The 25,826-nt window shown below is 41.6% G+C and overlaps 1 protein-coding gene across 1 annotated transcript in view; it reads left to right on the top strand.

Moving 5' to 3' along the window:
• Positions 1–25,826, top strand: part of DHX15 (DEAH-box helicase 15) — a 100,528-nt gene that overhangs the window by 65,360 nt on the left and 9,342 nt on the right. Inside the window, exons 7-12 of the mRNA XM_090035710.1 lie at positions 8,161–8,247; positions 10,368–10,517; positions 10,725–10,833; positions 17,750–17,941; positions 21,132–21,254; positions 23,874–24,064. Coding sequence (XP_089891836.1) covers positions 8,161–8,247; positions 10,368–10,517; positions 10,725–10,833; positions 17,750–17,941; positions 21,132–21,254; positions 23,874–24,064 — 852 coding nt within the window. The remainder of the gene's footprint in view (positions 1–8,160; positions 8,248–10,367; positions 10,518–10,724; positions 10,834–17,749; positions 17,942–21,131; positions 21,255–23,873; positions 24,065–25,826) is intronic.

The following is a 25,826-nucleotide window of genomic DNA, read 5'->3' as shown; positions in this document are numbered from 1 at the left end:
GCTCACCAAAACTCCCAGCCCAGTAAATCATCCACTCCTGAGCTAGACTGTTCTTAGTGGTGGCAGATGAGAGAACAAGGAGCAATGGTCTCCAGTTGCAGCAAGGGAAGTTTAGTTTAGATATTAGGGACAACTTTCTCACTAGGAGGATAGTAAAGCCCTGGAACAGGCTACCCATAGATGTTGTGAAATCTCTATCCTTAGAGATTTTTTTTTAAGATAATCTAGTTGGGAATGGTTCTGCTTTGAGCAGGAGGTTTCGTAGACTTTCATAGACATCAGGGCTGGAAAGGACCTCAGAAGATCATTGAGTCAGTCTGGCCCCCTGCCCCAGGGGCAGGAAGTTAGCTGGGGTCATAGGATCTCAGCAAGATAAACATCCAATTTTCTCTTGAAGGCATTCAAAGTAGGTGCTTGAACCACCTCCGATGGCAGGCTATTCCAGACCTTGGGGGCTCGTACAGTAAAGAAATTCTTCCTTATGTCCAGCCTGAAACGGTCTTGCAGGAGTTTACAACTCTTAGACCCGTCATCCCTTGGGGCACTCAGAACAGACGTTCCCCCAGATCCTGGTGGACACCCCGATAAACTTACAGGTGGCCATCATATCGCCCCTGCGTCTGCGCTTTTTCAGGCTGAAAAGTCCCGTAGGTCTCAGCTTGTTGTTGTAAAGTCTGTTTTCGTGACCTCTGATCATGTGCGTGGCTCTCCTTTGGACTCTCTCAAGCTTCTCCATCCTTTTTGAATTGCGGAGCCCAAAACTGGATGCAGTACTCCAGCTGCGGCCTCACCAAGGCCGAGTACGATGGGAAAATGACGTCCTGGGATTTGCTTGAGAAGCATCTATGGATGCAAGCCAGCGTTTTGGTCACTTTAGTAGCTGCAACATCACATTGAAGGCTTGTGTTCATCTTGTGGTCAATCATGACCCCCAAGTCCCTTTTGTTCGTATTGCTAGCCAGTGTAGCACTGCCAAGCCTAAAAAGATGCTGCAGGCTTTTCCTCCCAAGGTGAAGAACCTTGCATTTTTCGTTGTTGAACGCCATCAGGTTCTCATTTGCCTATTTCCTGAGCCTGCCAAGGTCAGCCTGAATTACCCCCCAGTCCTCAGGTGTGGGTGCTTTACCCCAAAGTTTGGTATCATCAGTGAACTTCCCAGTCTGCTTCTGACTCCAATGTCCACGTCATTAATGAAAATGTTGAACTATATAGATCCAAGGACAGAGGCTTGAGGGACCCCACTGGTCACAGGGCACCATGACCATGACTTCCATCGACCACCGGTTTCTGGGTCCGACCACGGAGCGAATTCCCCAGCCAGCGGACTGTGGTGGACCCGAGGCCACACTTGGCCAGTTTTGCCAAGAGGCGATTGTGGGATACCAGATTGAAGGCTTTTTTGAAGTCAAGATATACAACATCAATCTCCTTTCCTTTGTCCAGGTGATGGGTCACCTGGTCATAAAGGGAAATGAGATTGGTCAATCAAGACCTACGTGCAACAAACCTATGCTGGCTATCCCTCAGGATGTTGCCATCAGCCAGTCCGTTAAGAATGCTGCTTTGATAATCTTTTCTAAGACCTTCCCCAGGATAGAGGTCAGGCTGATGGGCCTGTAGTTTACTGGATCCACTTTCCTCCCTTTCTTGACGATAGGCACCACATTGGCCTTCTTCCAGTCTTTGGGCACTTCACCAGAGTGCCAGGAGTTCTTGAAGATCCTGAGCTATGATGCTAGTCAGCTCCTTCAGTACCCTGGGGTGTAGATTGTCAGGGCTGGCTGACTTGAAGGTGTCCAGCTTCTCAAGGTGTTCCTTCACAAGGTCAGCATTGTTAAACTGCACATTCATAAAGTTGAACAGAAGACTTTGAAGGTCAGATAAATCTCAGTCATTTTATGTGCTTTAGGCAGGGTTTGTTCCTTGATCATTGCCTTTTCTCTGCAGTATAATGTATGTTGAATACTAGTGACAACTTAATGTTCTGGGTGAATAAATCACTTATTAAATCTAGTGAAATGATCCTTTTTTCCTATTGAAGTTAGTTGATTGCAGAAAGCACACACTCTGAAATCATGAAACTAATGCTGCAACAAGATTGTTTTAGCAAATGACTTGAATGAATGAAATTGCTTCTTAGTGATGAACAACTTACAGCCTTGTATTTCATTACATTTTTATTTATATTTAAAATGTAGCATGCCTCAAAACAGGCAGTGTCTATTTCTCTTGATAAGTGGGTAGCAAATGCAGATATGGAGCATTCAGCTGGTCTTAACTGATAAAGCCGGTGCTGAGGATTGACTAACAAGAAGGCACTGTCTCTTGCCTTATTTAAGTAAGTTTTGTGCCACAAAAAGGATTGTCAGGCTGGAAAGGAATAAACTGTGGGCAAAATATGGCATAAAAATTTATGCTTCTAACTTAGAAAGTTAAAATCAGTACATAAAAATAGAACATTATGGAACGGATCTCTGTAACCTGAATTGTAGTTACTTCAGCAACAGAAATATGTTAGTAGATTTGTTTTGCCACTTGCATAGCCAATACAGTATTGAGGAGAATAAATGTATTCTTTTCTTATCTGAACACTTTCACTAGAGTTGTTACTATATTCTACTTCTAAATCTGTATTAGTGACTAATGCTCAAACCAAGATGCAGCTTGAGGTTAGCTAACAAGAAGCTAGCGGCTTTGATGAAAAAACCCCTCTTATGGGGGCACACAACTTTTAGCTTTCATGGGCAATGCTGAATGGGAAGTGCTAAATCTTTTTGCCATTTAGCATTTTATACCAATTGCTGTGGTACAGTCATTATTGGTATTTCTGCTGACTTATTAAATACTTTTGGCTGTCTTACTTCCCATCTTTTGGACAAAACTAACTACTTCTCCAGGGCACTTTGAAATTTAGGATTAAAAAGACTTGCTTGCTTAGGTTCAAGTGAGCCAGAATAAGCCATTCTTTTTCTTCCTAGTCTATGAAGGAAGATGCCTTAACAAGGAAAGATCCTCCGTTTCCCTAGTTTTGACAGAAGCTATTTGTCTGTCCCCCCAACTCACAATGGGTCTGGAAATCTATTTTTCAGTACCTTGGCCAAGAATGCTGATCAAAGTTGTCGCTTTACCTTTTGATACTACTGGGGACCACCTGGTAGAGTACTGTATTTCACAGAAAAGTACTTTAGCTCTTAAAGTAACAAGACCTCTGCCATGTACACACATTCTTGCTGTTTTTTAGCCAGTTCTATATGGTGTGCTTTTAAAAATGTGCACAAGCAGCATACACAATTGAAAGTAAACATTGTTAATCGATGACAGGAATTGGGTCACATTTGAGCTCTTTCAGGCTGTGTGGAGGCTAATTCTGTCTGCTCCTTATACTTGGTTCACATTTTGAAATTATCTTGGTAAACATAAAAGCTGTGGGCTTTTAAAAGAATGTCTAGTTTTGTAAACTCTGACACGATTGTTATTTTACCATGGCTGCTTAAGCAGGTCTTCAGTTTATTTACCTAGTGTTCTAATAATTGTGTCTTACTAGATCCTTTAATACTTGATTTTTTTTTCCTCAAGATGCTTTTAAGATATCTGAAAACAACTTCATTTTTAAAGAAGTTGTCCTTTTTGGGTGCCATCATGTTATACTTTTCCAAGACATAACTATTTCTACTTCATTTAAAATCCATTAAATACTTTAAAAACACTTAAGTAACTCTTTAAAAGTGAGACTCTACAATCGTTGCTGTATTTTGGGTTTAAAAAGTGAATAAACATAACAGCCATAATAATAATTCCATTCCTTTTAAATGGACACAATCTAATAACTTTAGAAATGTTTGGTATTAATACTTAACCAAATTAATACTTACCTTAACAGGTAAGGAATCCAACTTCTATTTCTCTCAATTTTTTTTGTAAATTTAGTTAATAAAGAAGTCAAACTTAAAACTTTGACAACCACTCTTTTATGAAGAAGCACAACATTAGTGATGCTGAAGTCAACACATGGAGACAGACTAGGAATAAGGACAAGTGTACACCTTAGCTGCTTTAAAAGTTGGGAGGAGCTGCTTTGATGTAATGCTATTAGCGCATGGAAGTTCAAGTTAGCTAAATCACTACAACTTTTACTACAAATGAAGCTAGTTATATTTATACTGTTCTAGAATCATGCAGGTGTAACAATTGAATTATCACAACAGCTTGCATGAGTATGTTGCAGGATGGAGCTGGTTAAGCAGGCAGGCTCTTGCAGCCTGTTAACTCTTTCCCAACTTGGTGTTGTACAGGTCATCACAGAGTACTTAGCATTTCATTAGTTGAATGTTTCAGTATTTAATCTCAAGTGCTTATTTAAAACTTGAATAGGATGCTTGGTGTAAATAGAAGAATTCCAGTCAAGTCATGAAGTCCTGCTTTTAGCAATTTAACATCTCTAAATGGAAGAGTTTACCAGAATTAAAATCCCAGATTGAGTTTTATTATCTTAAACTGTTTCAGATACATTGGAGGCACTGGTTAAACCCATTATATATACATATATAATATTTAAAATAACTTGTTAAATTTGTCTTTCATTGTATTGGGCTATTAAATATCAAGTTAACTACTTCTGGAAGAACATGACCATTGTTAATCTTAAAGTCTATCAATAAATAATTTAATGTAATTTTTTAACCTCATAACAACTACTCATGATTTTACTTCTGTTTACATTTTTTCAAAGATTTTTACATATTGTATAATAACTATTCAGATCATTGCTAATATTAAGTGTGTAATTACCCTTCAGGGACCTTTCTTATTCTAAAAGGTACCAATATGATGGCTTTGAGGGAAAGGGTTGCTATGTTCCCATATACCTGAAAAAGTTCAATACATGTTGCACAAATGGTATTTCTGAAGATTGTGTGAAGTACCCAAACTGTTACTGGACATTTGTAGACTGAACACAAAGCAGCAAGATGATTTCATCAGCCATTCATCAGGGAGATGCCTTAATGACAGCAGGCTGGCAAGGGCAGTACTTCACTGTGTTGTATGTAGATGCAAGGGCATCCACTCTTTAGCTGAACTGTTCATGTGGGCATGCTTAGATTTGCAACACATCTGCAGAGCTAGAAAGGTTAGGCCTGGATGGATCACATTATTTATTGAATAGCAAGCTGAATTAGGTATGTCTGCTTCCCAAATGTGAAACAAGTAGCCTTTTAACAAAGGCACACTACTGTTTAGTTTACAATTTAAATGATTTATAGCGTTTCTATGAAAATGGATCAAGCTGCTCTGTCAGCACTTACTTTAATTGTGTTGATGTGCTTGAAGCTTTTATCTTTGTGCCTAATTTGTATGGATTACCTCCGGATGAAGTGTGTTCATTTCTATTTGAGCTGTTCTGTAATAGTATGTTTCTTGCTGTAACATGATACAGCTTCAGTTCATTGCATAAATATTTTTCACTCTGGTTATCACTTTGATTCTGTATTGGCAGTTATGTAAGCCCAGACTCTCTAGAAATCTTGTTGGAAACAGATGAATTGGTATAATGAGTAGCAGACAAATGTAATTAGTGAAGTGATTAGGGCAACAGAATGGGGAATTGGACTGGGGTTATAAACCCAGCCAGGCACTGAGTGCTGTGATTGTGGACAAATCCTAATTTGTCAAGCTTTTAATCAATAAAAAGGAGAGAATACTACCATTTATCAAATGTTTTGTGATTCACAAATGAAAAGGACCATTTACATTTAACTGCATTTACTTGAATAGAAGATGATCCTGAATATAAGATGACTGCCCCAATAATTAGATTTTGTATATGGAAAACTTATCATTTTAAAAATCATTTTCCAGGTATAGAATCTAATTGTTGGACATTGGAACTTGAATATGTCCCTTTCCACTGCTACAGCAGGGAAAAACAAATCTGAGGGGTCAGGTAGCTCTTTTGCTCTCTACTGCCCACCAGCCTTTTCCTTTTGCAGTCACTTCCCCTCACTGCTTTCCTTAAACATGTGGAAGTGAGGAGCAAATATTGAAAATAATAACTTTGAAATGTAAACATGGCTGTAGCAATTTGTATCTAGTATCCATGCACTTAATCCACCCAGAATTGATGTATGCTACCTTTTTTATTTATTGAAACTGCTGCAAGTTCTAATATAGGAACTTCATAAACACAGTTTTGAGCAGCACTTTGGCACCTAGAAGTATAAAGCCAGAGTCAACAGCATTTCCACAGTGACCCCATAGCTCAGCGCTGTTCAGTGTATGTGTCTGTGTGTACTCCAAATACCCCTTCCACCACACACAAATAACCCCTGTGCCTAACTAGCCCTCACTCATGACTGGAACCTGGTGTTCTTGTCACAAGTCCAGGGATGCTCCAAAAATGTTTAAGTAGTTGAGGTGCAGGGCAACCTGGTCTGGCTTCATTTCATTGGGGCCACACTAATCATATGTGCCAGGCTGAGAGAAGGGGTGACAGAGGGATTCTGGGTGAACTATATGCAGTGTTGTGGCTCACCGTGACTTGGGGGGGGTGGGGAAGTCAGATGAGGGAGACTGCATTTAATGGGACATCTGAATAAGACTACCATGCATCTTACTCAAATAGGCTATACTAAACTATTTTTTTTGCAGGTTCCCATCCGTATGTTTGCCCAGTGTGGGCCATGTGTTGTTATAGTCATGCTCAGTGTTGGCTGCATTTAATCAGCTTCATAGTTGGTTTCCATTGTTGAGCATATGCTGCTTTTGGTTTAATGATAGTGTATTTAGTAAGATTTTCTTTGTACGTGATTTATAAGGCAATGGGCTTATTTTCCCCATGCCACTTGGGGGGGAACCCTCATTGTGTATTCAAGTAAATACAGTATACATCTTGTTCTATATATTTTTTTTTATAGTTGGCCATTTGAGAGTTTCTCTACCTGTTTAAACACTTCTCTGATGTGGTTTATAGTTATTCTGTTTAGATGACAACTTAAGTGGGTTTTTTTTCTAACTCTTGCAGTAGGTGCCCAGACTGCAACTTTTAGGCATCTCCAATCCAAGTAACCTAGCTACAGAAATCCTTTGTAAGGGCTTAGGTGCCTGGGAGTCCATAGATCCTTATGTTTTTACTGTTATTTTATGTAGACACCTAAAGTTCTGTTGTAGATGCCAAGAGGTCCAGCCATCTTCTCTGACCAAAACATCTTGGTTCTTGATTCGTGTCTAAAACTTCTTGGGATTTATAAATAGTATTCCCATTCCTTAGTCTTCTGAGATGCCAGATCTGCTAGGTATGCTTACAGCATATCTAAGGCACATTGACAGTGTTCAGTTCGGCCCAAAGCATTTTAGCTGCCAACACTTCCATTCAGAAGAAGGGCAAGGGGTGAAGGTAGTTGTGATGTCTACCCTTTTAAAATAATGGCCTATTGCGGGAGAGTCAGAAATAGGCCCCATGAGCTGGATGTGGCCCACAGAGCCATCCTACGCCTCTCGTTCTTTCTCTGATTTATGCCTGGGTCCTACATCATAGCTCTAACCAGGTAGTGATAATGTGGCATAACCAGAAAAACTGCTAAGAAAATGTGAGATGATGTTTGTGTATAGACAGTTTGGCCTAGCACATGTTACATTTAAGGTGCAATTATGGTGTCAGTTGCTCCATAAATAGTACATACTACACATGCAGCTGATTTATGATTCTGTAAAATAACAAACCAACCACACAGATATTCCACAAACTACTTGAAACATCTTTGTGGCTTGTTTATATGGCATCATAAACGGAACATTTAGCACCCCATCCTAATGCTGACAGTCAGGTGATTGAATCAGCTGGGGGCTCAAAACTACCCAGGACTGGGGCAGGTGGTCAGTCATTTGTCGGGGCCCAGCACTAAACTACTGGCATCTAGCTTTAAATTTGCCAGCTTGAAGAAAGGGTGCGATTAGGATCTGATCCTAAAAATATCACCTTCTGCCATGCAGATGTGGCACAGCAGGAGTCATGATAGTTGGGATCAGATCCCATTGTGCCACCAAATGAGTGTGTGTCTGGGGTCTGAATTATTATTCCCTTTATAGCCGACTTGTATGTTTTTAAGTGGTTTGTATTTACTATAGAATCTGTGTTTTGACTTGCGTGTTCTTGTTCTTCAACAGGTTGTTGTATCCACTAATATTGCTGAGACATCATTAACGATAGATGGTGTTGTATTTGTGATTGATCCTGGGTTTGCTAAGCAAAAGGTAAAATGTTTGATGTATTAACCTAAACTTCTGCTTTCCTTGATAAAAAATGTTTTAGAATCTGTTTTTCACAGACACCTTTCTGTAAAGATTTCTCTCTCTAAATGGAAAAAAGTGAAATTTTTTTTAGTTCCAATTTTAATAGTCTGAACAAGAGCAGATAATCTTGCAAAGTACTGCCTTGCATGGATCCATTCTCTCATGTAAAAGTGTGAAACTTTGACTGTGTCAATCTCTCTTCTTGCTTGTACAAGTAAAAGCTAGACCCGTTTCCACTCATTCTTTTCTCTGTTCTATAGTGTCATTTGTGTCAGTGCAGGATTTTGTGTTTACAGTTCTCATTTGTTTCAGTTATATTTTTTTTTCCTTTGCACCTGAGCCATAGAGCAAAATGAGCTAAGAGTTAACATGAAAGTTACTCCAGAATGAAGTTGGGCATGAATAACCCTCTGGATTAAATCCATTTCCCCAGTATGTGTCCACACTAAGTGATCACAGAGACCCAAATGGTTTTTGTGTGTAGACAAGCCCTGTACTGGTAATATGATTTTTGTGTTTACCCTTGGATAGCTGGTGAACCTGAGAAATGCAGGACAGGTGCAATCCTGCAGGGTGAGGAGGGGGCACAATAGGTGTGGTTTGATTAAGAGAACTAGTTACTACAACAAAACTTGTAATGTGATGTTCAGTTGTTAATGTTAAGGCTTTGTTAAATATTCTAGACTATTTTGAAGGAGAGTTTACAGACCTATTGAATATAGTCAGTCATAAGAAGAATTACTGTTAAGTGTCAACTTTAAGGGTGAGAAGAAGTGAAAGTTCTAGCTTGGTCTGATCCTCCTCCTTTAGAAAATATTGTTCATTATCTTTTGAAATGTGGGTTGTCATTGTCTGTCTGGTTGCAAGCCGAGAAATTATTTTTTAATGTTTAAGCAACGTAAGTTAATATGTTTTTGAAATCTCAATGTGCTTGTTTTAAGAACAAATACAGAAATCCCTTATATGCAGTCATAAATAACATACGAATCAAATTGCTGAATTGGTCATTTTATTTCTCTGTTTTGCCAACTTTGAAATAATAAGCAGTAAACTATTTGAAACTATTAAAAACACAAAACGTTCAGTGATGTTCCCTTGGGTATAGCAGGATTGTACCTGTGGCTTATTAATCTAAAGCTGACGTATCAAAGTATTGGAATGTTTCATGTGTGTAAGTCAGAAATATCTCTCTCAACAGAGGGTACCCACAGTGTTGATTTGCTGATTCCTTTGTGGGGGAAGAGTTGTTTAATCACCAGTGCAGTTGCATTTATAGCTTTTAATGTTGGGTTTTTATTTTCCCAGACATTCCAGTTCTTGATTATTCAGCTTAGTAGTTACATTGAGAATATTTCCTTTACACATGACATAATCTGAGAGCCAGGAGTGTTTTTAGGATGGTACAATAAAAATTTAAGCCATTAGTCCTTTCAGGATGATCTGATCTAAAAATGCAGTAGTTCTAAAAAGAACTTTGGAGTCTGAGTGACATGAGCAAATGAATAGAAAGCATGCATCCCTTTTAAGGGAACTGAATGTATTTGGACCTCTGTTAACACTCCCATTGTAGGGTGTAGCCAGAATTCTCTTTTCAGCTGCACTGCTTCTAACCAGGGATGTTTTAAAAAGTTAGAGCTAAAGCATGTTTGTCAAACATTTACCTTATATAAATACGTAATCTGACCTTGCTTTTGACCATAACTGCCGACAGTGAAGGAATTACCACCACCATACACCTCCTGTCTGGGAGGCTGCTGGGGCTGCTGTTTTGATACAAGAAGCACTAAGGTGAACATCACCCCAAATGTAGTGTTTCTAATTGCTGCTGATCACTAAAATCAGTGGCAGTTGGCAACGGGTTAAGATGAGGCATGTTTCCCTGGCTATGCCAACATAGTAGCTGTGGCAAGAAGCTCTGTGGGCTGGATCCAGAGGCATCTACTCTGCCAATTCATTTAAGTTTCAGAACCCTTGTCTAAAGCCTTTATTTTCTGTGTGGCCTTTTCCTCTGTGTGAACATTACTCATTTTCCTTTTTTCTTGTTTTTTTTCATCTTACCTCTGCTTCTGACTCCTTCATAGGTGTACAATCCCCGCATTAGAGTGGAGTCTCTTTTGGTGACTGCCATCAGTAAAGCATCTGCTCAGCAGAGAGCTGGCCGTGCTGGTCGTACTAGACCAGGCAAGTGTTTTCGACTGTATACAGAGAAAGCCTACAAAACTGAAATGCAGGTAGGATTAATTACATAAAAATTAATTTGGCTTAGCTTTTGGGGAGGCATGGAATAAAACCCTTTGTAGACCCACCTAAGTTTGATTACTTCTGTCAAAGCAGTCGCAACTTTTTTTTTTAAATCAAATAGCAGTTTTCCTTATTTAAGGTTGATGGGGAAGAAATGGTTTTACAAGCAAAATGGAAATAATATATCTCTTTGCCAGGACAACACTTACCCTGAAATTCTGAGGTCCAACTTGGGATCTGTGGTGTTGCAGCTGAAGAAACTTGGTATAGATGATTTGGTACACTTTGATTTTATGGATCCTCCAGGTATGTATTTTATCAGTTTTCTTGAAAATGTTTTGTGGTTTTACTTCTGCAAGCAGCAACTTTATGACGTCAGAAAACTTTTATTTCAATAATATTATGTATGCAGTAATTAATAATATGAGCTAACCTTTTTTGTTTTTTGAATTTGAATGGTTTTTGCAGTCTTCTAAAAGGGATATCTCCTGTTCTCCTGATTGTTAGTACTTTTACCCTTTTGTATCTACTTTCTGTAAACTAAATAGGATAAGGCAAAAAGCTATGCTTTGGAAAATCTATTGGTTCTGTTAGTGAGTTTTATTATTTAAAACATTGATTATACAGTCTAATTGCACATCAATTAACAGTGATATGTAAATAACATTGGCTGACAGTTTTAAAATGTAATGCACGCTTTCTGGCATATCTGCTGGGGACAGACATTCCAAAAGCCTGAGCCTGAACTGACTTAGTCTTTGAAGGTTAGCCTAACCTGGCTAGGTTGAACCGGTTTACATATGCACAGACATTCCCTCTGGACTGATAAAATGCAAGCACATGCCTTTAGTAGCTTAGGCTAGAAGCTGGGGAGAGCTAGAGCACCCCTGCTTCTTGCAGTGCTGAGTGGAGGGCGGAGTGGGACCAGGCCTGGGCAGAAAGTTATGATTAGGGAGGAGTTTCTCTCCCCAGTGCACGTCCTGCTCCTGACCAGCCCAGCAGGGAGTTGATAACAGTGTTTTTCAGCCCTTCAGGAAAACAAAAGCCTCTCATTAGTTCAAGCTTTTCTTAAACAGCTTTTTCCAGCTGACCTGTTGATTGGCGGAGATCTGGGTTTTCCGTTTCCCACAAAAAACAGAGCAAGCAGCAGATTTTACCTTTACATAGTTTCATAGTTAGTAGGGTTGGAAGGGACCTGAGCAGATCATCAAGTCTGACCCCCTGCCATGGCAGGAAAGAGTACTGGGGTCAAACAACCCCAGCAAGGTGACTGTCAAGCCCTGTCTTAAAGACCCCCAGGGTAGGAGCCAACACCACTTTGCTTGGAAGTTGGTTCCAGATCCTAGCCACCCTGACCGTGAAGTAGCGCCTCCTGATGTCTAATCTGAATTTACCCTCTGCCAGCTTGTGACTGTTAATCTCTAGTCACTCCTGGTAGTGCTTGGGGAAACAGGGACACCCCCAATACCTGCTGATCCCCTCTGACTAGTTTGTAACAGGCCACTAGATCTTCTCGCAGCCTTCTCTTATGGAGGCTGAACTGGTTCAGGTCCCGTAGCCTCTCCTCATAGGGCCTGCCCTGCTGCCCCCAGTAATGGGAGTGGCCCTCCTCTGGACCCTCTCCATGTTGTCCACATCCCTCTAAAAGTGCAGCGCCCAGAACTGGATGCAGTACTCCAGCTGTGGCCTGACCAGTGCTGCATAGAGGGGAAGGATCACCGCCCTGGACCTGCTTGAGATGCATCTCTGGATGCTGGACAAGGTGTGGTTGGCCTTCTTGACTGCATTCCCACACTGCTGGCCCATATTCATCTTGGCATCAATGATGACTCCAAGATCCTTTTCTGCCTCTGCACTGACAAGAAGGGAGTTCCCCAGCCTGTAGTTGTGGTGCCAGTTGTTTTTCCCCAGGTGCATTACCTTGCACTTGTCGGTGTTGAATCCCACCCTATTCTTGTCTGCCCACCCCTGTAACCTGTCTAGGTTCGATTGTATTCTATTCCTTCCTTCTATAACATGCCCACATCCCCCCGCATCTTAGTGTCATCAGCAAATTTGAACAGGGTGCTTTTTACCCCCTCGTCCAAGTTGCAGATGAAGATGTTGAACAGTGCGGGCCTGAGGACCGAGCCCTGCGGAACCCCACTGCCCACGTCCCTCCAGGTCAAAAATGACCCATCCGCTACCAGTCTCTGGGTGCGGCCCTCCAGCCAGTTGGCGACCCATTTGACTGTGTAGGTGTTGACACCACAGTCCCCCAGTTTCTTAATGAGAATGGAAAGTCCAGAAAGACTATGTCTACTGCTACCCCTGTGTCTAAGGATTTGGTGACCTGGTCGTAGAAGGCCACCAAGTGGTCTGACAGGACCTGCCTCTAATGAACCCATGTTGGTTGCCCCTAAGCATAATCTCCCCTGTTGGCCCCTCGTGGGCATGTGCCAGGATAATTCTCTCAAAAAGCTTACCCAGGATCGAGGTAAGACTAACTGGCCTATAATTCCCCGGGTCCTCCTTCCTCCCTTTTTTTGAAGATGGGAACCACGCTGGCCCTTTTCCAGTCCTCTGGCACCACACCAGAGCACCATGAGTGCTCTTAAAGCTGTGCCAGGGGTCCCACAATGACCACAGCTAATTCCCTCAGCGCTCTGGGGTGGAGATAGTCCAGACCAGCTGATTTGAATACATCCAGTCCCTCCAGAAGTTCCCTGACTAGATCCTCCCTAACCCTTGGCCTAGGTGCACCTCCCCTGGGGCCTGAGAGGCACCCGGTGGGGGTGCTGATCTAGTCCCTGCTCAGGAAAATGGAGACAAAGAAGTCATTGAATAGGTTAGCTTTGTCATCTGGTGTGACAACCAAATTTCCTAGCATGTCTTGCAGGGGCCCCACGTTACCCAGAACCTTCTTTTTGCCCCCTGTGCATTTAAAAAAGGACGTCTTGTTGTCCTTGATCCGGGAAGCTAGCCCCAGTTTCTTTTCCGCCTTGGCCTTCCTGACTGTCCCCCTGCATCACCGAGCAACCGCAGTATAATCCTCCCTGGTGAAGGCCCCTCCCTTCCATTGGGTGTACGTCTCCCTTTAGCTAGAAGACATTCTCAGATGCTTCTGCTGAGCCATGGGGGCAACTGTTGCCTCCTGCTCCCTTTTGATCTGTGCTGGAATTGCCTCCCTTTTGGGCTTGGAGGATCACCTCCTTAAGGAGCAACCACTCTTCTTGGACACCTGGCTCCCCTCCCCTCCAGGACCTCAGTGCTTCCCTGACTATTCTCCTTAGCTCCTTGAAGTCTGCCGTCCTGAAATCTAGGGCTGCTGCCTTGCTGCAGGCCTTTGCCACCTTGTGCTGGATGGTGAATTCTAGCAGGCGATGATCACTGTTGCCCAGGTGGTCAAGCACCTGCAGCCCCCTCACCAGCTTGTCACCCATGGCCAGCACCAGGTCCAACAAGGCGTCTCCCCTGGTGGGGCTGTGCACCTCCTGGGTTAGATGGAGGTCCTGCATTCTGGCTAGGAACCTACATGAGCGGTCAGACCTGGCTGACTGCTCTTCCCAGCAGACACCTGGAAAGTTCAGGTCACCCATGATGACCACGTCCTTTGACCTAACTGTGTCCGTGAGCTGACTTAAGAATTTCTGGTCCAGCTGTTCCCCTTGGTTGGGAGGTCTGTAGTAGACCCCCTCCATTAAGTCTCTTTCCCCTCGACTGCCTATTCTAACCCAGAGCACTTCCGTGTGCTGCTTTTCTGACTCTGTGCTACCTGATGAGGATGTGTATTCCTCTTTAATGTAGAGCGCCACGCCCCTGCCTTTCCTCCCTGTCCTGTCCCTCCTGTACAGCCAAAAGCCCTTGATATTCACCGCCCAGTCATGCATTGGGTCACACCACGTTTCAGTGAGCCCCACTATGTCTGGGTTGATGTCAGGTAGTAGGAGGGTAAGTTCCTCCTGCTTATTTCCCATACTGCGAGCGTTTGTGTAGAGGCATTTGAGGCCTCCTGAAGATGTGTGCACTGGCCCCCTAATCACAACATTGCCCTGGCCCCTGTTTCTCACCTGTATATATGTTCTGCTTGTCGGTCTAGGCTGAGCTGTACTTATGAGTGCTGCTTGGTTTAGCGGTCCAAGGCTTCCTCCTCCCTCGTCTTCCCCTTCCCCTGTAAAGCCTAGTTTAAAGCCCGCTGGAGGAGATCCGCTAACCTAGAAGAGAACACGCTTACCTTTAGGGGAAAGGTGGAGCCCATCCCACCTGAACATGCCTCTCGTTGTTATGTGCGGGTCATTGTCAAGGAAGCCAAAGCCCACCTCAAGACACCATTCCCGAAGCCGCCAGTTCGTCTCTGCGATGCACGTCTCATGCGGTCTTCCACGTCCGCTCACTGGTAGAACAGAAGAGAATATGACCTGTGCACATATCTCCTTCAGCACGCCCCCCAGAGCATGGTAGTCCACCATCAGGGCTTCTCCTGGTTGCATCTTTAGTACCCACATGGATTAGGGCCATGGTGTAGTAATCGGTGGGCTGGATCACTGTGTGGAGAAGCTGCTCGTTGCTGTGAGCTCCGCATGGCCCTGGTGATGAGCCTCCTGCATGCCGGGCTGCTTTGAGGGGCGCACCCCCACGCTGCTGCCCTCACTGCAGCCCTGCATATAGGAGACGCGTTGCCAGGGCAGCAGGGAGCTTCCAGCCATGAGCAGCTTCTCTGCATGGTCCCACTGTGCCTTGCTGCCCTGGGTTGTGCCCATCAGGTTGCAGAGGCCTCAGGGGAGGGCAGCAGGGCAGGAGCCTGCGCCCGCAGCCCACATGCTTGCCCTGTGCAAAGATCTGGGGGTTGCATATCCCCCCCACCCCCTCAGGAGTATGTGCCATGGCAGGGAGCCAGCCCCACCCACTCTGGCAGGAGGGAGCAGGTGCAGGGGGCTGTGGACCTAGGTCTGTAGCTGTGGCATCAGGGGGTCCCCTCTGGCTGGGGGAGCAGGGGCTATGGGGGTAAATGAGACATAGGGGGCATGCAGTGGGAAGGCCTTAATTTTAATAACAGCTTTTTGGGTTTTCATTAGAGAATATGATTCTTTATTTTAATTACTATTATTTTCTTTATCAGAGAATTTGCAATTTTTATTTGGGGGAGGGAGGGGAGGTGGAAACCAAGATCCCTGTTGATTAGCTTCAAAAAGCCCTAAGCGGACACTGTCCTGTCTGCCTTATACACAGATACCTTGGCAGTAGCTACTATACCACATGCTGGCTATAGTCTGTGCTCTGGGAGAGGGGAGGGGGATCCCTGCTTGGGAAGGGAGTGGGGGCGGTAGGGGGAACCCGGTCAAACCCTGCTGTGCTTGCAGTCTCTACTGGAGCTCCAGCGAAGGAGTTAGAGGGGCAGGGCTAGCCCTGCTGTGAAGCAGACAGAACAGCCCACGCCTGAAAGCATCTGGGATGCTGGGAGACTCTGATTTAACTTAAACCAGCAAGGGGTCTGGAACAGACATTGCATAAACAGTTTGACCCAGATCAGTTACATCTGGTACTACATTCGGCCAGGTTTATCTGAAACTGGTTTCAGCCATTTTCAGACTAATTTATGTGCACTGAATGTCTGCTCTGTTACACGTTTAAATCAGTTTCTGATCACTTAAACCAGTTTGTGTAATGTCTGGCCCTAGCCACTGAGGAATGTATGTACATCTTAGTTGCAGGTTTACTTTAATAAATGTTTTAAAACTAAAAGCAAGTCAGGTTCTCTCATTTCTTAAAAGCTCAAACTGATTGTAGCAGGATTCTTTCCCAGGGGTGGCTGTAGTGTCCCTAGGGGAATCACCCTTCAGCCCTTATCCATTTCTCTCACCTGCCATATCTAGATGCTTTTAGATAATGGGAGGCTGTTCCAAGTCTTCCCAAACTTGATCGCTTGCCCCTGAGCACAGGTGTTTCCACTCTGTTTTAAGGGCTAATTATGTGGCCCTGGCTGCTCCTTACACCATGCCCATGCTTCTCAGATGTTAGCGATCGTATTGATCATTAGCCATCTTAGAGCAACAGTCCCAGTGACTGGGCCTCCCTCTGGCTGCATGGTTTGCCCATCTCTGACCCTCTCTGGCCTTGCTCCTAGGCCTCTGACCCTCTCCCAGGCCTGTTGGGGACGTCTCTGCCCCTCTTCCCTCTTAAAGTGACAGGTGCATTAAGCATTGCACTTATCTAATTAACTTAACAAATAATACATTTTAAAAATGCCTTCCCTTTCCATACCCGAAAAATATGCATGATAGTACATTATGAAAACTAGTAGTTTCTGTCCTATTTATCTGTGTATAGATACTTTTCCTTTGGAGGAACAGAGGATGAGGATAACATTCTTGCATGCCCTAAAGGACATTTGTGGGAGATTACAGGCATCTAAAGCACATAGCTTATTCTGAGTGTGTGGAATAAAATAGTGGTTTTATATTAATAAGACACTTTGTATTTATTTTGCACAAGAATAAAGGAAAGAGAATGTGCCAATGCATTGGGTATCGTAAGATTTTAAATTGGCTTCATATTACTTGTATGGTTTCTGAAAATAATTTTTAGAAACAGAATTCAACCTTATATGTAAAGGCTGTATCCTAGTTGTAAAGATAGCAAACTTCTGTTAAAACAATGATTGCTAAAGGAAACAAACTCTATCAAGAAATGGGGCAATAAATGGTAATAATAAATATTTCATGTTCAGTTTTAAGCAAGATAAAGTCGGCTTTTTTTATTAGTAAGAGTCTCTTCATCATCTTCTTAACCACAACAGCAGATATAGAAACCACTGCTGCTCATTATATATATCAATGGATGAGATCTGTTGAGCATTTTGTATGTAAATAGACCCCCAAATTACTTTTTGTAAACAAACGTATTTCCAAATACAGTCAGTTTAAATAAAAAATATTAGGAATTAAGTTAGTGTTTTGGTAATAAGAGACCTTGACATTCACTTTAAGAAAATTTGTACTAAATCTTTACTTGGCACTACTTTGTCCACTTAAGTACCTTGAATCTTGTTTAGAACTGTCTAAAGTGAAACTAAGTCTTATGTGATTCATTGGTTGCTAGGTCTCTGTAATTGAATTTGATGACAGCTTGTGTTCAGAGTTTGGTTGACTACAGAATGAAAAATGAGCTTGCTTATAATAGTTTGTGCTTTGTCACATTTTTGTTTACCAAAAGCAGCTTGACTAATAGAGTGTTTTTCTTTCAGCTCCTGAAACTCTGATGAGAGCCTTAGAGCTTTTGAATTATCTGGCTGCTTTAAATGATGACGGAGACCTAACGGAATTGGGATCTATGATGGCAGAATTTCCACTGGATCCACAACTGGCTAAAATGGTTATTGCAAGTTGTGACTACAACTGCTCTAATGAGATCCTATCTATTACTGCCATGTTGTCAGGTAATAGCAGGGGAAGCAATGTCAAACAAAGTTCCTATCTCCGATTTGGGGAAACTTTACTTAGTTTGCCAACATATAATCAATATAAACATGTTTTAAATAAATCTAGACTGCCTTCAAAGTTTAAGCCATTATGAGTGACTCTCTAAAGATTAGACATTGCAATTTTGTAAGCAAACAAAATTAGCAGGCATGACATAGCAAAACAAGAATGTAATGTTGTGAACTGTAGTTAATATACCTTTGGTTAATATGGAAAAGTTCTGAGCCACTGGAACAAAGTTCTCTTACACATTTTTCCATTTCTGTTGAACAGGACTATCAGTTCAGCTAATCTAATTTGTGGTGTTCCTTTTATACAGTTGGTAAATTTCACTCTTTCTAAAGTGTTCTGATTTTTTTTTTCTGAACAATATGGGTAAATGAAATACAGTATACGTTTTCTAACTTTCAAAGTAAAAGAGAAACTCATAGAGAATAGACATATATTACTACTCTTAAACTGTGAAAGGAAACGTCAGTTGAGACTGCATATCTATAATTTAATGAATTTGTCTGCATAGCTGCTGCAATAAATGGATGTTAGTATGCCATAACAGAGATGCTTGTCAAGAAGAGATATTTGGAGGAAAAAATGAAGTCAACCAGACTTTGTTTAAATCCCCAGTCATATAGAAGAATTGGCTTTATGCCTCGTCTTAATAAGATGAGAGCAAATTTTAGCCCCATTTTGGCAATGGGGATACTATATGTTGGTTCTTATTGTTTTACAGACTTCTTTCAATACACACCTACTTCTCATCCTTCTTGAAATGGTTACGTATTTCATATAGACGGTTAGAAAAATGTTTTGGATAAGTGTAAAATTTCTTTCTTCAGCTTAGTCTTGTAGTATATTATGATATGAAAAGTTGTTTGTTTTTTTTAAGAACAAGCTAAAATGTTTGTTGTAGAGTTATGATTGTTCAGACTCAGAGCAGATGGGCAGGGCAGAATATAATTCTTTTTAATTTAAATGGTAACTTTTATTTGCGGAGGTGGTGGTAGGTTGGTGCCTGCCTTTTGTCCATCTTTTTTTCCCCTTCCTACCCACCCCAGAATCTGTAGTCTGGTCAAATAGTCTAGTATATTTCCTGTTGTCTTCAGCTGCAATTTATAGTCTTTTTTTTATTTAGATTCTTCCCTCACAATCCATGCTTTTTAAAATACATGTGTAGCTTTTAGCATAGTGGTAACATGCAAAAAGCTGCTGAAAGATGGTCCCATTCTTTGCTGCAGTTAAAATATAGTCCTTTTAAAGCCCCCAGATCCGTTATCTTTAGTGGATGTTCTACAAGGCAGGCAGCTGTGCTGGTAACTAGACTCATTGTATTGGAGAAAGCACAAATGGGAGCTGTCTGGTATCGATTCAGAGATTAGCTGTTTAGGATAAAAGGAGGAACTGAACAACAAAGGAGGAAGGCACAGCGTTATTGAACACAACAGCTCATAAAACGAGTTAAATCTCACTTCATGTAGGAAGTCCTTGTACAAAAGGTTTTTTTAGAGAGTTTTGAGGGTCTGTCTTAAGCTAAATAAACCTAGGGTATTTTGCAGCATTTATTCCTGGACTCACTGTATTTTCTTGCTGCTGTGGCAGAAGTCTCGTAACGATGTGCCTTTTTTGTGGCGCATGCTTTGTGTAAGTATTCAAAACAGTGAGCTAATACAGTGACAGTACAATTTTGAATTTGTCTTTATTAACTGAAGTTAGATGTTTAAAGAACACTTGGTTTCCTTTGTTTTCACATATTGAACTGTAAAAGTAACGGGTGTTCCTTCAGCACCTGCATTTATACCGTACCTTGGTCTTTAAGGTTTGGGGTTTTTTTCGTTTTACCATGTGAATTGAACAACATGGTACTTCACTAGCATTGATATTGTACTATCCATCTCTTACTGCGTTCCATGCAGTATACCTGGTATTTAAAAATAACATGTTCAAGCTTTATATGAATAAAAAAAAATAAAAAGACCCATTTATTTGTTAGGGACAAATGATATATGCAGAAGTGTGATGATGAGGTATGTGGTCTTTAGGGGTGAAGAGATGTGCATGGTCCTCTGTGCCTGGTAAAATGAAGGACACAGGGCTGTACATCTCTCATGATTCATAGCATTTAATTATTTAAAATTTGAAGCTTATATAAAAGCTTAGCTAATTTGTTTTTGTTTAACATGTGGTCGACTTAAAGAAAAGTCAGACTCTGAGCATTTTATATGGGGAGAAGATGCATGAAAACTTTCAAAGTTATATGAACTTAGGTCAGTGTTAACAAACCTACGAAGATGGGGAGATTATTCTTGGAATGCAGACAAACTGTGAACTAAGTGATGCTGGAATAACTATTTGTTGACTCAGTTGTCCATAGTTTTCTTAGATTTTGGCACTTAATATTTCTGGTTTCAAATACATGTCAAAGTATTCTTGAGGGATCAAATAATGTAAGAGACCATGAGGCTAGGTAGAACTTGATGACCTTCAGATTTGGATTTTTACTTCAAATAGTACCAAAGGGCGGTATAACCTTCCACCACTACCGCTACCATCACAACTGTAGACCTGTTGACACTTTCTCATTCATATAAGGTTTTTTTTTGTTTTGTTTTTGTTTTTGTATACCAGTGCTGATAGCAATACCTGCTGGAGGTGACAGAACACTGCTGAAGTTGTGTACTAGCAGGCTGATAATACAGTTGATGTGCAGCTGGCACAAATAGTGCAATATAGCTTGAAAATTCCTGGACTTTTCAGAGTCTCTTTAAGAAGACCCCCTCTTAGAAATTCACTGTCACTTCAGTGGTAGTATCGGTACAGCTATGAGCACTGCGTCTTAAATTAAGATCTATTGAACCTTCTAGTATATTTAGACAATCCTGATGGCCTTCAGTATGAAGATTTTGATGCCTATTTATAGTGCTAGTCAAAATAATCAGGTACTCTGTAGCTTTGAAACCCTCTTGTCTTACAGATGTGGTTAGGTGTTGATGTACCAAATCAAGGTAGTAAACAGTCCAAGATGCAGTTGGAGGCCATCCTGCCCTGCCCTATGCTCTGTGAACTGACCTAGCTAGGCCTTGTTCCTCTATCTGTGAATGCGTGACTCATCGATATGGGCGTTTGTGTTGGGCCCATACCAACCTTGTTTAGTCCCACAGTGTTTTGTTCGCCCCACGGAAGCCAAGAAAGCAGCAGATGAAGCCAAGATGAGGTTTGCCCACATAGATGGAGATCATTTGACTTTGCTGAATGTCTACCATGCTTTCAAACAAAGTAAGTATGAACCCAGGTTTTAATGTGATATTGTATAAGAGCTTGTTGTCAAATATGAATTAAGAGATCCTATCTCAAAGAAATCAGATTGTTATACTCCAGCATTTCTGTAAAAGAAAAGATTTTAGCATGTATACATTAGCGTTTAGTAAGCAGGACTGTCACTGTTTCCTTTTTTTTTCATCTGGAAGTAATTTCATGTTACTGGATGATTGATGCATTAAGGCCTGCACATGTATGTTCTCCTAAATTGTGTTTTCTGGCTGTTAGTTTCCTCTACTACTGCTGCTCTCTCATTTGTCTCTCAGGTCTTAGGCACTTGGTTCTGTGGGTGAAGGTTACAGATGGACCTAGAGACTACTAAGTTTCTGATATTCTTTAACCTGTAGTTAGTCCATCCCTTTTTCAGTTCTTGAGATAAATTAATAAATGTGAAATCTTTCCAAAATTACCTAAAGTAGCAATCTGTATCTGCCCTTTCAACCCTCTGAACACTTCCCACCCCCAAGTGGGTAATACTATACAGCAAGAAATTTACTTTTTCTAAACATTTGAGGAATTTGATTCTGTGATAAGAGGTATAGGAAATCTATGCAGGACTGAATTTTGTTCCCGTAGAGGTAACTTTTAGGTAGGGTAAGGCAAAGGGCATTTCAGATCTGGGTGAGCTATATTGCTAGTTCCAGTCTCATTTGGAAAAGAGTAATTTTTTTTAAAGCTGCTTAAAGGCTTGGAATAAGTCTTAGAGATGTATTGATGGACAGAGAACAGGTTGTTTTTTTAGCATTGAAAGATATGTTTATCACATGAGTCTGTAATTTATCATGGGAGTATTGCTACTATGATCTGTATGTATCTATACAAACACAGTATGCTCTTCTCCAATAAAATCAATCTTTATTTGAGAGTATTTTGGCAGCATGCGCAAGATCAAAGTGACAGAGAGGTGAAGATAAGAGCTTTGTTTTTGAAACATTACTATAAAAGTGACACGCTGGATTTCAGTGTATATTTTTTTTCTATTAATGACTTTTGTGATGAATTTACCCTGTTTTAAAAGTCAACCAGTCATTTAAATGGCTGAGCAAGATTAACCTGGAACTTGATAATCCACCTGTGGTATCTTTTCTTATAATTAATAAATTAAAAGATTTACAAATCGAAGATTTGGCCAACAGCTGTGGTTAACGACTGTGAAGCAGAATTGAGTCTATTTTATTCTTATCTTTACTCTTTCTGCTACCACTAAAGAAGGCTGGTTATTTAAATCATATTAACATAAACGTGCATTTTTACACCACTGTTTTACAGTAACCACATGTGCAACTTTAATAAAGGAATAGAGTATTTATGTTATTTAGTAGAAGAAACTAAAGATAGCTTTTCTTTAAAAACTGTGACTGACAAGCTTTTGCAAACATTCATCATTTGGAGAACCTTGCACTGTTTCCACAGATCCCATTAGGTTCTTAGTTTGAGGGTTTAAAATTCTACAGATTAGTCCATCCTCTGATATGATATGGCTACTAAATGTACATATACTGTATTTGGAAACATTTTAAATTAACTGCCTACCTGATCTGGAGTGTGAAAATAGTGATGATTTACAAACACCCACCCCCCAACAAACCCCATATACAGAACTTCAGAATGCCCTACCGAGGAGAGTGGCAGCTTTCTGTCCTCATTTAGCACTGAAATAATACTTTCTAGCTTATAATGTAGGATAGATAGTTTGGGTTGCTTCTCTTTCAATAACATTCATTCAGAACTGTTCTTGTTCCAATAAAGAACTATTTGTTGAGCCAGAGAATGAGGGAGAGACTGACTAGCGTAACAGCTAAGGCATTTGTTTAAGCTAGAAGAGATTGGAGGTCAAATTCCTGTTCCAGAGTATTTGCTTGTTCAAAATGAAGCCGATCTAGTGGAAATGGAAGGACACCCTTGCCTTTTTTGAGCAAGAACTTGAAATTACTTCTCCCCTGTAGCTGAATTCCTTTGTCAGTTGTGGAAGAGGGTCTGTTCCCTGTGCAGGCTTTGAGAAGATAGCTACCCAAAGATAGTAACACTTTTTTATTTTGGACTAGGAAATGCATAAAATGTAGTACAAGTTCATGTGTAGCCTTGGTAGCTGGCTACTCTGAATAATATAGGACTCTAGAGGTATGGAATTTTTGAAACGTTACAAATCTAGTAACGTGTGCCTAGCCACAGAAATCTGCTTTAATTTTTCTTTCCAGCATTAGAAATGTTAGTTCAAAATTTCAAAGATGTAAAATTGTTCAGTATTTAAAGAGGATGTTTTTATGAATTATATGTAGCTGTTAATTGAATACAATATCACATTGTGCGTGTATAATACACACGCGCGCACACACGTGCGTGTGTGTATGCATGTGTGTGTGTGTGTGTGTATATGAAATACTTTATACATGGTACATTTATATAGTAAGGATAGTCTCATCATCGTTGTTTGATTCTGTAATTTAGTAAATGACCCTCGTGCATTTATTTCATACGCAATGTAAAGGAGTCTTCAGTTGGTCACTATTTTATTTACTTGTTTTAACTGGAGAAAATAATTCATTTTTGGATGATTCATGTTTTTTAATGTTGCAGATCATGAGTCGGTTCAGTGGTGTTATGACAACTTCATTAACTACAGGTCCCTGATGTCTGCAGACAATGTACGCCAACAGCTGTCACGAATCATGGATAGATTTAATTTGCCTCGTAGAAGCACAGATTTTACAAGCAGAGACTATTACATCAATATAAGAAAGGCTTTGGTTACTGGTTATTTTATGCAGGTACGTGTGTGTGGTTGCACATTGCCTCTTGTTTCCATTGTGTGACTTGTAATTTATCGCAATGAAACCGTTATCAGATTATAAAAACTCTCAATATTGCATATAAAATAAACTGTAATTTAGGTTATCTTATTAGACTTATTAATTTAAAAATGAGGAAGAAACCTGTTAGGTATAACACTAAAAGAAGGCTTAATTTTTTTCAAAATATTTGTCTGCTACTTAAGTTGCTGAATACTCGATTGTGATTTATTTAAAAATAATTAAAAATAACAGACCTAATAACTTCTTTATAAATAGGTATAATTTGAGTTTAAAATGAAAATACATACCACTTCCTAATTTCAGGAATCTGATAAGTGCAGTCGACCTTTTAGAAATATTAGGTAAGTTAATACAAAGAGGAAAATTCTCTTGGGGCTTGCATTGGATTTCCATTGTGAAAGGTGGAAAACCACATAGCTTCTTTGATATTTCTTAGTTACACTTTTTCCCCATTTGGATAATGATCTGCTACTTCTAAAACCACAGAAATACTCTGACTTAAATTATGAGCAGGGGCCCGGGTTTTCCATTCGCTACAGGAAAAACACTGTTTTTCTCTCTTTAAGGGGAAAGACATGGGAAATGGCAGGTTTTCCCTTGTAGGTTGGAAGAGTTCTAGCTGCTAGGGGCAAATGCAGCTTGCAGGTCAGATCTGGCCCACTAGGCACTTTCATCTGGCCCACAGGACCCACCAACTAATTGTACCCTGCCCAGCCCTTCCTCCTGACAGAATGAGCGTGAGGCACCCAAGTATACACTTCCCCTTGCCAACACACTGCATTGTGGCTCACTCCCACCCTCATGGGCAGAAGAGCCCAGCTTGGTCAGTGCACAGCTTTTAGGCAGGGCTGCTTTTGCCACTGCTGCAGCTGCTGGGGGACCTGCTCAGCATTCTCAGTCTTGGTCACTCTGAGTACCAGGTAGGGAGGCGGTGGGGGTTGGCTGGAGCTGCAGCTGGGCTAGAGCGTGGGGCTGGCAGTAGTGGGGAACCTGTGACCAGGGTAGTGGCAGCAGCATGGAGCTCATGTGGGCAGGGTGTGGGTGTGAGGGAAGGGGAGAGTGAGGGGGTAGAGTGGGAGGACACCCCCCTCCCCTCCACCCACACATACACCCATTGCACGCAGTGCTGGAAGACAGCAGCAGCAGGTAGGGGTGATCATGCCCACTGCAGGCGCTGGTGTCTGGTGGTCTACCGCTCTGATCAGTGCAGCACATTGCATCAAGGACAAAGCCCAGCTTTGCCATCTCTATTGCTGGCACTCCCCACCATGCGCACACAGCCCCCACATTTGCAAAGCTCCAGAGGGAAGCTCCATGCACTGGAGCGAGCTGTCTTCCCCATCCTTTGCTACTGAGGTCCCAGGACTCTGCTGGAAATAAAGAGGACCCCCAGCGCTTGTTTCCCGGCAGAGTCCTGGGACCTCTACAGCAGGGAGCGGTGCAGGCAGCCAGCTCCGGTGCATGGAGCTTCCCTCCGTCATCGTGCAAGTGCAGGGGCTGCATGTGCATGGCAGGGAGTGCTGGCCATAGAGGTGGCTTGGCTGGGCTGTGCTCCTCGCTGCAATGTGCAGCACTGGCCAGAGCTGTATGCCATCAGGCAAGAGCACCCTGAGCGCCCCTGTCTGCTGCTGCACCAGGAGGGAAACATGGGGGGGGAGTTCCCACACCTCCCCTCCCTTCCTCACACCCCACAGATGCCACACTCCCTCACAAACAC

The sequence above is a fragment of the Crocodylus siamensis genome, chromosome 2, assembly GCF_052110815.1.
Source record: "Crocodylus siamensis isolate JL-2025a chromosome 2, ASM5211081v1, whole genome shotgun sequence".
Classification (NCBI taxonomy): Eukaryota; Metazoa; Chordata; order Crocodylia; family Crocodylidae; genus Crocodylus; species Crocodylus siamensis.
The sequence above is the reverse complement of the archived record's forward strand: the minus strand, read 5'-3'. Positions and strand labels throughout refer to the sequence as shown.